General features: G+C 39.2%; 1 protein-coding gene across 6 annotated transcripts in view; it reads right to left on the minus strand.

Annotated features, from left to right (window-relative positions):
* The window catches only part of NUSAP1 (nucleolar and spindle associated protein 1), a 29,189-nt gene continuing 16,616 nt past the window's right edge, over nt 1–12,573 (minus strand). For 3 of the 6 annotated variants that reach the window (XM_069461297.1, XM_069461268.1, XM_069461258.1), the window contains exons 7-11: nt 10,681–10,868; nt 8,122–8,282; nt 5,197–5,313; nt 1,864–1,972; nt 1–94 (exon numbers count right to left, since the gene is read on the minus strand). In XM_069461297.1, coding sequence (XP_069317398.1) covers nt 1–94; nt 1,864–1,972; nt 5,197–5,313; nt 8,122–8,282; nt 10,681–10,868 — 669 coding nt within the window. The remainder of the gene's footprint in view (nt 95–1,863; nt 1,973–5,196; nt 5,314–8,121; nt 8,283–10,680; nt 10,869–12,573) is intronic. The other 3 variants (XM_069461287.1, XM_069461278.1, XM_069461307.1) reach the window with 2 other exon arrangements.

A 12,573-nucleotide genomic window follows, 5' to 3' on the forward strand; every position in this document is an offset into this window, starting at 1 on the left:
TTAATCTTCAGCCATTTTGAGGCCCCTTCGTGCTCCCAAAACCTTTGCTTTCTTCTCCTTTCGTTCTTGCTCGTGTTTCTTCCGTTGCTCTTCCCTAAGAGGGACAGGTCACACATTAGGCTCTAGTGAAGCTCTACTACAGACACTTTAAATCAACTATTGTTGAACTAATATCCAAACTTAAAATGACATCTAGCACACTTGTGTAAAACAGACTCTTACAGGACACTGTGCTTGCCTAGCAGTCTGACACCTGTTAGTCACTGTTGTGTTAAAGGGCTAGGAATTAATATTTTCCTTTTTGTTAACTCAGCATTCTGAAATCCTGCATGGAATTGGAAACAGAAGGCACCTTGGTGATTGAAATCAACTCCTGTACTTTTAAAAAGTTTTAGTTATGTATTTATTTTTTAGGGCCATGCTAATCTTCTCTGTATCGTTCCGTTCCAATTTTTTAGTATGTGCTGCCGAAGTGAGCACTAAAAGTTTGTTTTAAATGAGAAATCTCTATACCTCTACACCTAGAAATCAAAGTCAAAAGTCAAGCTCAAAACTCACAGTCTAGTGAAAGTGCTAGAACTAGAACCAGGGGGGTCTACTGATTCAAGCCACTAGGTTTTTCACTAGAGGGGATTAAGCAGAAAAACAAAGGAAAAACCCAGTATCATGTTAACTATCTTAATAAATACAGTTGGTAAAGGCATTGGTGGCAGCTGGATATAGGCACGAGTGAAACGATAAGTAACCCTGTATCAGGAGGGTTCCAGTCAGGAAATCTAGACTCAACCAGAATCAGCTGAAGCCCAGGATGAGCTCTGGCTTTAGGTTGGTTTTCATGCTGAAGGAAACCTCTAAGGACCCTCCTGGGTGTTTTTTCCCCTGAAAGGGCCTTGACACCTTGTAAACCTGGTTTCCTTGAGTGAATTTACATCTACCTGCATACCTAGGTTCCCTGGGCACTTGAGCATTGGTGTCTGGAGGGATATCCATGTGCATTGTTTGGTCAGATATGTCATGCAAGGGCCGTACTGTGCATCCAGATCTTCTTCTGAATCACCTGTAAGCCCTGAGAACAATGCAGATGCTTGGATCTCACCCCAAACCTACTAACTAGGAATTCAGTATGCTGGAGCCTAGGCACGTGTACTTTCTGAAAGTTCTAAAGGTAATTCCACTTCTAACCTCTTCTTAACACATTGACTGCCACACTAGAAAAAAAATTTTTTTTTTCTTTGGGGCCAGTGTTTATTATGAAAATAGAATAGGCTGGGCACAGTGGCTCACACCTATAATCCTAGCACTCTGGGAGGCTGAGGCTGGAGGATCATTTGAGGTCAGGAGTTTGAGACCAGCCTGAGTAAGAGCAAGACCCCATTTCTACTAAACATAGAAAAATTATTAATAGCTGGGCATCATGGTGCATGCCTGTAGTCCCAGCTACTTGGAAGGTTGAAGCAGGAGGATTGCTTAAGCCCAGGAGTATGAGGTTTCCCTGAGCTACAATAACACCACTGCACTCTACCTGGGGTGACAGAGCGAGAACAAGACTGACTCAAAAAAAGAAAAAAAATAGAATAAAAACTTCAAAAACAAAATGATCCTTTCTAATTTAATGAAAAATTTGTTATTTTTTATTGTTTTCTGTACGTGAGTTTTATGCAACTTGAAAAATAGTTCTCACGGCTCCCGAGGTGAAGAGACAGGAATTACACATGCTTCACGAGGCCCCGAGTTACATACAACTCACATGGCAATTAATGTGTTAAACACCGCTATACTGAGACTATCCCTCAGAGGTGCTGTTTTATATATACAGTCTGTTGAAATTAAAAGAATTATAAAACTGAATAAGTATGTACTCACCTGGTCTGGAGACGAGGTTGTTTGTAAGTTTTCTTGTGGAAGTCAACTCTGTTTACATGTTCATTCAGAGAATTGTTTTCTTTAGATTGCCCCCATGGTTTCAGCTTTCCTAGTTTAGGATAGAGACAAAACCAGTTGTATACTCTCAACTTCATTCTCTTCATCTGTGTCTACTTGCTTGCTATCAACATTTATACTTTGTTTTTATAGACACTTGCCAGTATATTCTGCAATTTATTTAAATTTCACATTCCACAGATATAAATTACATTTTTCCTCTAAAGATGTGTCCTATTTTTTAATCCTTGTTACATCACAGAAAAAATGTTAACACTAAAAAAAAAAAGTCTTGGGGAGTATATATTCAGGTCTACTTGAATCTGTGTTTCTGGGAAAGAAAAATAAAGTTAAAAATAATCTTAATACTAAACCAGCACATTAAAAGAAGCCATTACAATCAAGAAGTTTATCCCAAGACTACATAAGTGTTATGTTTAATATTAAAGTAGTATTTCACCTGTGTCATTTGTCATTACTGCTAGCTATTAAAATGTATTTGGAAAAGAATGAGGGGGACTATTTTGTTGGCTTTAGAATTGGGATCAGATCCAGTAATCCCACTTCTGGGTATTTATCCAAAAGATTTGAAATCAGTTTGTCGAAATGTCTGAACTCCCATATTCATTGCAGCACTGTTCACAATGGCCAAGTTATGGAGTCAACCTAAGTGTCCATCAACAGATGAATACAGAAAGTATATATACATACACACAATGGATTACTATTCAGCCTTAAAAAGGACATTCTGTCATTTGCAACAACATGGATGGAATTGAAGAACATTATGCTAAGTGAAATAAGCCAGGCACAGAGAAATTCTGCATGTTCTCACTTGTGTGGAATCTAAAACAATTAAATTCATAAAAGCAGAGAGTAGAGTGGTGGTTAGAGGCAGGAGGTGAGAGGAATGGGAAGATGATGGTCAAAAGGTGCAAAGTCTCAGGAGGAATAAATGTTTTTTTGAGATCTACTGCATAGCATGATGAATACAGTTAAAAACTGTATTGTGGATTTCAAAATTGCTAAGAGTACATTTCAAATGTTCTCACTACAAAAAATGGTTAAGTATTTGAGGTGATGGATATGCTAATTAGCCTGAGTTAATTATTCTACATTGTATTCATGAATCATATCACTTTATACCCCATAAATATGTACAATGATAAATTAAAAAACTGGGACCAAATTTCTAGATGTTAACAAATTGCTTTTTTAATTAAATTTTTTGTTTTTTAGAGATGAGGTCTCACTGTGTTGCCCAGGCTGGAGTGTAGTAGCTATTCACAGGTGTGATCATAGCACAATACAGCCTCAAACTCCTGGGCTCAAGTGATCCTTCTGCCTTAGCTTTCTAAGTAACTGGGACTATAGGCAGGGAGCCACTGCAGCCGGCTCTATGTATTGCTTTTTATAATATTTGTGTAGTTTATGACTTGTTTCTGAGGACCAGTGATTCATTTATGGCAGTTTCCATTTTTAAAAAGGACTTTCACACCCACCTTTATCATTTGATCCTTTCAATAACCTTTGAAATTAACAATACTTATTTAGGGAAGGAACTGACTGGCTTGTCTAGGATATATAAATAATAGCACAGATGAAGCTCTAATCCAGGTTTACTAATGTCAGTATAAGTTAGTAGTGGTCAGAGTCATTCTCATCACATATACATTTTGAGCAGCTGGTATGTGCCAGGGACTGTTTTAGGTCCAGGGGACAGAACAGTGAACCAAACAGTAAAAAATCCCTGCTCTCTGGGCTTACCTCCCAATGGTAGAGATAGTTAATAGTCAAGTAACATATCGTCAAATGGAGCTAAGTGTCATGAAAAAATGTAAAAGCAGGTAAGAAGTAAAGAGGGATTGTGGGGGGCAGGAAAGTGAAGGAAAGGCCTCTCTCAGGTGGTGACAGTTGAGAGGATGCCCCAGGAAAATGAGGGAGCAGGCTGTGCAGAGGTCTGTGTGAAGAATATTCTAAACAGGTAGAGGGATAGCAAGTTCAAAGATCTTGAGGTGGGAATGAACTCAGTGTGTCTGAGTAGTTGGGATACCAGTGTGGTTGGAGCATCGTCAGAGAAGGGAGGATGTAATGAAATGGGGTGGGGGGAGGGAAATCTTGAGAAATTTTGAGCAAGGGAGTGATGTGCTCTGATTTGTTTTTAAGGATATAGTGGGACAGAGGCTACTCTAGCTCAGGGAAGAGATAGATGATGGCAACCTGGACCAAAAGGGGATGCAGTGGAAGACTGAAAGTGGACAGATTAGGCCGGGCGTGGTGGCTCACGCCTGTAATCCTAGCACTCTGGGAGGCCGAGGCGGGTGGATCGCTCAAGGTCAGGAGGTCAGGAGTTCGAGACCAGCCTGAGCAAGGGCGAGACCCCGTCTCTACTAAAAATAGAAAGAAATTATCTGGCCAACTAAAATATATATATAGAAAAAATTAGCCGGGCATGGTGGTGCATGCCTGTAGTCCCAGCTACTCGGGAGGCTGAGGCAGGAGGATCGCTTGAGCCCAGGAGTTTGAGGTTGCTGTGAGCTAGGCTGATGCCATGGCACTCTAGCCCGGGCAACAGAGTGAGACTCTGTCTCAAAAAAAAAAAAAGAAAGTGGACAGATTAAAGATCTCTTTCAAAGGTAGAGTTGGAAGGACTGACAGGCTGGACATGGGGTCTAAGAGAGTAAATAGGCAAGGATGACTCCCAGGTTTTTCCCCTGAACAACTAGGTGGATAGAGGTGCCATTGCCACAGATGAGAAAACGTAGGGAGAAAAAATGGAGTATGTGTGAAGTAGAGAATTCCTTTTTACTACAGTTTAGCTGATTCTACTTTTAAATAAGATTTAAGTTTCATTATATTTATGGTTCGTTAACCTTAGTAATTTACAGATAAACATTGTTACCTAAGTGTGATTCTTTTAGGAACTTTGTGTGCTTGAAAGTAATTCCAGAAGCACTGAAAGACAGATTACATTACATCTTTTTTTTTTTTTTTTTTTTTGAGACAGAGTCTCTCTCTGTTGCCCAGGCTAGAGTGAGTGCCATGGCGTCAGCCTAGCTCACAGCAACCTCAAACTCCTGAGCTCAAGGGATCCTACATTACATCTTAATATATGCTTAAGTGTGGTTGTAATGGGGCAACCTTGGGATTCTTTCTAGGATGTCAAGTATGGCTTCCACTGAGACACTAGAATTTTTTCACATCCTTAGATGCAGGATTGATTACTTTAATCTTATATCTTTTATAGGCCCTATACCTCAAAACACTCCCACATACCTTTGTGTGGCTCATAGTTGAGGGGACGAGACAAACTTGCTTTAAGATCAAACACTGGCTTCTTATTGGAGACTGGAGTCTGCATTGCCTCTGTTGTCAACTTGAATGGGATAATAACTAACAAAAAAACACCAAGTGCTTAATTAGAAAAAAAGACCTGTTATAGTTTTTATCAAAGTATCACTTCTCAATCTTAAAAATATAATCTGTTACAGAGTAAATGTTTGTGCCATTCTCCCCCACCCCCAAATAATATATTGAAATCCTAAACCCCCTATGTAATTGCCATTAGGAGGTAGGGGCTTTGGGAGGTAAGTAGGTCATGAATGAGATTCATTTCTTGTAATGGGACCTCACAAAGTTCTCTAGCTCTCTTTCTACCACATGAGGATACAAGAAGTTGGCAGTCTGCTAACCAGAAGAGGGCCCTCACCAGAATCTGATCATGCTAGCACCCTGATCTGCCCTGATCCAGCCTCCAGAAGTATGAGAAGTAAATTACTGTTGTTTATAAGCCAGTATATGGTGCTTTATTATAAAGCAGCCCAAACAGACTAGGATAATCTATATGAATAGTCTGAAACAGATGCAGGATTAGAAAGGACAAAAAGGGAGAAAACAATAACTAAGGAAAGCTTACCTGTTAAGCTTTGTTTCCCCTGTTAAGCAAATATTCTGAATATTATTACATTCTCTAGGATTAGCTGGGAGTTTAGAATCCTTTTTGAAGGAATAACCGGGTAATTTTTCAGTCTATTTCCCTGATAGTAGATGCCCTTTTAGATATAATTATGTTATTGGCCAGGCACAGTGGCTCACGTCTATAATCCTAGCACTTTGGGAGGCTGAAGTGGGAGGATTGCTTGAGCCTAGGAGTTCAAGACCAGCCTGAGCAACATAGCAAGACTCCATCTCCACAAAAAAAAAAAAAAAGGAAAGAAAAAATTAGCTGGGTGTAGTGGAGCATGCCTGTAGTCCCAGCTACTCAGGAGGCTGAGGCAGGAGGATTGTTTGAGTCCAGGAGATTGAGGTTAGAGTGAGCTATCATCATGCCACTGCACTCCACCCTGGGTGATAGACTGTGACCCTGTCTCTTAAAACAAAATTATGTTATTAATAGTGTTATCATTAACACAAACAGCTATAAAGAAACCTGATCACATGTAGTTGAAAAGATTCATGGCTCTGGTTAATAATAAAGGCTGTATAACTTATGAATGTAAATTTTTGCATCATAAAGTTAGAAGTATACCAAAATGGTATAATTTGGCAAGCTTTTTTGCTACCGATGGGCATTAATATCTGGCACATTTTATAATCCTCTTTCCTCAAAGAGTAAGCCACTCACTTTCATCCAGGTCGTTGACAAATGTTAACACCTGCCTGTATTTGTGAAGCAGCCGTCAGAATCTATAAGCTATCCCATCATGTCACTCTCAAGTGCTGGTAGGGAGTGGAACAAGGGGCTGTCATAGACTGCTGGTGGGGGCACAAATAGGTATAATTCAGCCAGGATAGTAAATGTCAATATAACGTCTAGTCCAGCAGTCCTGCCTCAGGTCTAGAAAAACTCTTGCACATGTACAGGAGACATGTTTAAGAGTCTTCGTAGTTATATCATATATAATAGTGAAAACTAGAAACAGCAACATGTCCATAAGCAGTAGACAAACCAAAATATATCCATACCCCTGAAAAGTACAGTGAAAATGATTCAATATGGTTGAATCTTCAAACATTATGCTGAGTGAATGAAACAAATCATAGGGAAAAAAAAATCAGAGTTTGATTTTGTTTATATAAAATTTTCATTTGTTAATTGGAAAAATATAAAACTATCTCAACCCAACTGGGTACACCCCCAAATTACTTACAAGAGATGGCTTAGAATGTTGTAAACATTTAGTCTTGGCCTGATGCCTTTATCTGTGGGCATTTGTAAACCTGTTCTCATTATAAAGGTAGGAGGCTACTGTTCAGTAACTGGTGGCTCTTTGCAAATAATAGTCGTATCTTAGGTAAGTCCACCAACCATTCTCTATCACTGTCCCCTACCCAGTGCCTTTCTTCATGATTTGGAATGTTACATGGAATGGCTGCTGGCTGATACAGATAATGTTAAGGGGGTAGAGCAGGAATGGGAGGTCATTTAGGGGAAAAATCATAAATTTACTATTCCCACCTCTGGACTCACTTGAAATTTGGTTGTCAGTCTCACTATTCAGTCTTTAATTTAGGTCATTAAGACATGAAGAAATTCTTAAATGGAGTCTCCACACTGATTATTACCAAGCATATTCTCCTCTAGTCTTATTCCTGGTGGAGTTTTCTAATCTCAGGGAACCTGGCAATCGTTTCTGTATCTGTGTAACCAAAGCTCTTGGACCAACACATTCCATAGGACTCTTTAGGGAATCTTCACATATCCAGTTGTAATACAGGCCTCAACTCGGTTATACTGTTTAAACCTTCATATCACTGCTGTAAGTATTCTTTTGAAAGGTGGTGGTCCAGTAGACATTGTGTAGAAAAATATCTGTATGTCTTACTCCTGCTTGTGCAATCTATTAGTCATTAGTGTGGCACTTATTCCATGAACTCTGTGGTCTGGGATCCTGTTAGTTCAAAGTCCTGCAGAGCCTTTCAGAGACTGTAATGCATACTGTGCTACTCCTCTTACTCCCCGAGTCCCAGAAGGGGCACAGTGCTCTTTAGGGAGCCCCTAGGCAGGTATCAGGTTTTTGTTGGTGTCTCTGACATTTCTGTCACGAGTATAAAATGAAAAACTCCTATGGTAAAATTTTCACTTGTGATTTACAGATATGGAGAGGCTTTAAGGGAATAGATACACTTAATAATTTTGGGAAATTACATGGCTTAAAGATGAAACAGAAGTGGGGATTTTTGTTTTGTTTTGTTTTTTACCCGCAACAGCAGAATTCTCCTTGGTGGTCTTTAAGTTGTGTGTCCCAAGCACAGCCTGGCCTTTTGAGGCAATCCCAGATGTGGTCACATGTGCAGACTTTCTGGCTGGAGTCTTGGTCAGTGAACGCTTATGCTCATTATCTTTAGTAGCAGCTGAAAACCTGAATAGTACAGTGGAGTATAAGACATGAGTACTTGTAGCAAGAGTAACCTGTGTCAAGCTTATAAATAAAACTACTCGACCATCAGCAAGCAGTAAAATGGTCTCAATAAATACTTGTCATATGAACAAACCTCTTTTGCAGAAGAAACGTGTTCTTAAAGGCTGATACTAAAGCAAATCATTTATCAACTTCGGTTACTTGTTAAATATGTTCTTGTATTTTCTGCTCTCCTTGCCTTGGCCAACAACAGTATAAGACAGCATTCAAGGTATAAACCTGTAGGCCTCAAGTTATATTCCAGGACACAATCCCAGGAGCTCTCCTTCTTTCTCTTCGTGCTCCTAGGATCAGCAAGTCAGAGAGAGCAGGAGATTGCTATGCCAGATGAGTAGTGAGAACAGATCTTATATCTTCCTAGAAGAATGCCATCCAGTTGAGTGGTATAGAAATAACCACATTCTCTACTCATGGCAAATGGCCATTAATATACTTCACTGATTCTCTGATGTGTATTTTTTCTACATTTTAACATCTCTGAAATTGGTATGTGTTTTGTAATTGGTAACATGTCAATAGTTAATTGGCAGTCACTTTTCCTAATGGTTTATAAAATAATGGTGAGTCTTCAATCAATAGTATCTTAGATTCAGTGAAAATCCATTAATGACATATATAAATGTATATAGGTTTGATGGTCAGAGGGTTAACAGAAACTTCTGGACTTACAACTATAAATTTGATGGTCATCCTGAATCAACACCCTGAAATTATTACTGAGGACTATGTAATAGAGTTAAAAAAAAAATTAGATGTTTCTTGGCACAGTGGCTTATGCCTGTGATCCTAGCACTTAGGGAGGTCAAGGCAGGAGAATCACTTGAGCCCAGGAGTTTGAGACCAGTCTGGGCAACACAGTGAGACCCTGTCTCTACAAAAAATAGAAAAATTAGCCAGGTATGGTAGCATGAACCTGTAGTCCCAGCTATTCGGAAGGCTTAGGCAGGAGGATCACTTGAGCCCAGGAGTTTGAGGTTGCTGTGAGCTGATTGCGCCACTGCACTCCAACCTGACAAAAGAGCAAGATCTCATTTCAAAAAGAATTAGACGTGATAGGATAGGTGCTGTGAAGTCCAGCTCTGTACACTTCGGTGAAGCAAGGGCCAGCAGATTGACCATGGGGTTCTTAAGTAATATTCAATGAAGCTGGGGCAGTGGCTCACACCTGTAATCCCAGCTACTTGGGAGGCTGAGGCAGGAGAATCACTTGAGGCCAGGAGTTCAAGACCAGACTGGGCAATAAAATGAGACTCCTGTCTCTAAAGAAAAAAAAAGTACTAAATGAAATCAGAACCACTAATTATTGGTATTTCATTATTACAAGCTAACTCAATAAAGAGAATTCCAAACTTAAGGCTATTTTTAGGTTTTAAAAACCATGTTAGATAATTGCACATGTTGGGAAAAGTTACCATGCCCTAGGTCTATTAGATACTACAAATGCCTTTTGAAAAGGAGAGAATAAAATTTTGGTATTAGAAGGAACCTGAAGATTTTCATCTATGAGGACAGTCACAGTTGAGGTGACCTTGATGTCAGGAAAGGCATAAGCAAAGAAAAACAGGGATTAATGGGGTATAAAATGGCTATGATACTCCAGTGCCCAAAGGGTTACAATATTAGTACTTTAGGAAAAGCCAATTTTTCAGTTCACTGCATTGTGAGACTTTCTGTAGGAATTTAGCTTTACTTATTATATTTAAGTCAATGGAAAATTTTCTCCTTAGACATCTTGGCAGGCATACATTAATAAAATGAAGACTATCCATATATATCTTTTTTTAATATTTACTTATTAATCAAGTATGTGGTTAGGAAAGCTGGATAATAATACAGAAAAACTGAACACAAATTTAACGAGAAAAGATTAGCACTTAAACTGTTCGCTGATCTCTCTGTTCCAGATCCTCTTTCTGGGTTTTTTTTCTTTTTTTTTTGAGACACAGTCTCGCTCCGTTGCCCGAGCTAGAGTGCCGTGGCGTCCACCTAGCTCACAGCAACCTCAAACTAGTGGGCTCAAGCGATTCTCCTGCCTCAGCTTCCTAAGTAGCTAGGACTACAGGTGCATGCCACTATGCCCAGCTAATTTTTTCTGTTTTTAGTTGCCTAACTAATTTTTTTCCTATTTTTTAGTAGAGACAGGGTCTCACTCTTGCTCAGGCTCCTCTCGGATTCCTGACCTCAAGCGATCCTCCCACCTTGGCCTCTCAGAGTGCTAGGATTACAAGCATGAGCCACCGCACCTGGCCTGTTTTTTTTTTAAACCAACATTAAAATAAATTTGATATTGTCCACCTGAAATCTTGCCTGTGATTACACTCTGAAGTGACTTCTTTACCTGACACTCATTTTAGTTGCGGAGAGAGCAGAGCACTTGACTGACCCCTTCAGACCCAAGGTGCTCTGACTTGCAGGGCTGTGAAACCAGCCTTGTGAGTGCTGTTGGCTGATGGGAGTACAAGCCACAGAAAGTCTTCCTCTTGGAGGAACTGGAGTCACTACCCTGCCTTTATTGACAGTCTGCTTCTGAAAAAGAGAAAAGGGCACCATTTTAAAAGCTTGGTCTCACATACAGTATTGTCTCCAAGACAAAGCCCAGAGGAGTGTTCCCATTTCCTCCTTGTGTCATCCCCACTTTTAACTCCACCTGCCATCTCTTCCTTCTGCACTACGCCACCTCATCCTATCCTACCTGCCTGCCTGGCAGCCCAGCTACTCACCACTGTTTTGCTACGGTGATTCTGCTATAAAGAATAACTTCTGCTTGTGCTGAGTAGTGAGTTACAAGAAAGTCTTTCCCAGCTGCCATGTACCCATACATAGAAGCATTTTCTAACTGAAGAAAGAATATAGCACAACTGTCCCTTGTAGCCAGAAAGAAAGAATAGATTCTCTTGGAAATACGGTAAATTTGAGAACATATATACAGTTTATTAGATACAAACTGAAAGAAGAACCTATTATATATTTAGCAGGTAGAATCTATAAATCTACCCTCTCCCTCTCTTCCCAAAAAATAGCATTTTAAAGTTCTTAAAAATAAAAAAACTAATGCCGGGTGCAGTGGCTCATGGCTGTGATGCCAGCACTTAGGGAGGCCGAGGTAGGAGGATTGCTTGAGGCCAGAAGTTTGAGACGAGCCTGAACAAGAGTGGGACCTTGTCTCTACAAAAAATAGAAAAATAAGCTGGATGTGGTAGTGCACACCTGTAGTCCCAGCTACTTGGGAGGCTGAGGCAGGAGGATCACTCGAGCCCAGGAGTTTGAGGTGGCAGTGAGCTTTGATAATAGCACTGCACTCTAGTATGGATGACAGAGCAAGACCCTCTCTTAAAAAAAAAAAAAAATTAAAAAGGTAAAAAAGTAAAGAAAAAAAAGGGAGGGAAAGAAATGCTCACTTTGAAATTGTTATGAAGGGTTCCACTTAGGTTATAGCTTTTAGATATTGTCAAGGCACAAAGAGTAATTGAATATTTTACTATTATCAGTCTAAGATCTGTTACAAGCAGAAGAAATGTAACTCCTTACCGAGATAGGACAACTGAAATTGACATATAAAAAAAAGTGGGTTAAGGATTAAAACCAGGGAAGAATAGAAATAAATATAAGAGCATATTTTAATAATCTTGGGACAGGCAATGCCTTACTAAGCATGATGAAAAACTCAGCCTTAAAAGGAAAACTTGAATAAATTTAACTAAAACAGAAATAAGACCTTCCTCAAGGTAAGACACCATTAATATAGTTAAAAGATAAACTATGGGAAAGTATGTATAATATATAATATATACCATTAATATAAACAAATAAGAATTGGCAAGAGAAAAAATAAAAAGTAAATCCACAGAAAAACAAGCAATTATAACATAGAAGGATTTATAACTATATAACCAACATGTAACATATAATCATGAAAGAAATGATATTTCTTCAGGCTGGGAGCATTGGCAACATAGCAAGACCCTAATCTCATAAACAAATCATTTAGAACTTAGCACCCAGTGTTTCCCTCTTGGCGCTAGTTGCCGGAAAACTCAAAACTCCAGTGAGTGACTGATAGTTTATCTCTTGGTGACAACTGTTCTATAAACAGGATAAAGAAAAAATAAAACCAAAAAAGTTTTATGTTTAATACCACAAACTGCCTTAAATTCTTTTTGAGAAATAGGCAGCTTGTTATATATTATTAAATTCTAAAATAAATGTTTCTCACCCTCCATTTGGTACACCC

The sequence above is a fragment of the Eulemur rufifrons genome, chromosome 2 (assembly GCF_041146395.1).
Source record: "Eulemur rufifrons isolate Redbay chromosome 2, OSU_ERuf_1, whole genome shotgun sequence".
In the NCBI taxonomy this organism is placed as follows: domain Eukaryota; kingdom Metazoa; phylum Chordata; class Mammalia; order Primates; family Lemuridae; genus Eulemur; species Eulemur rufifrons.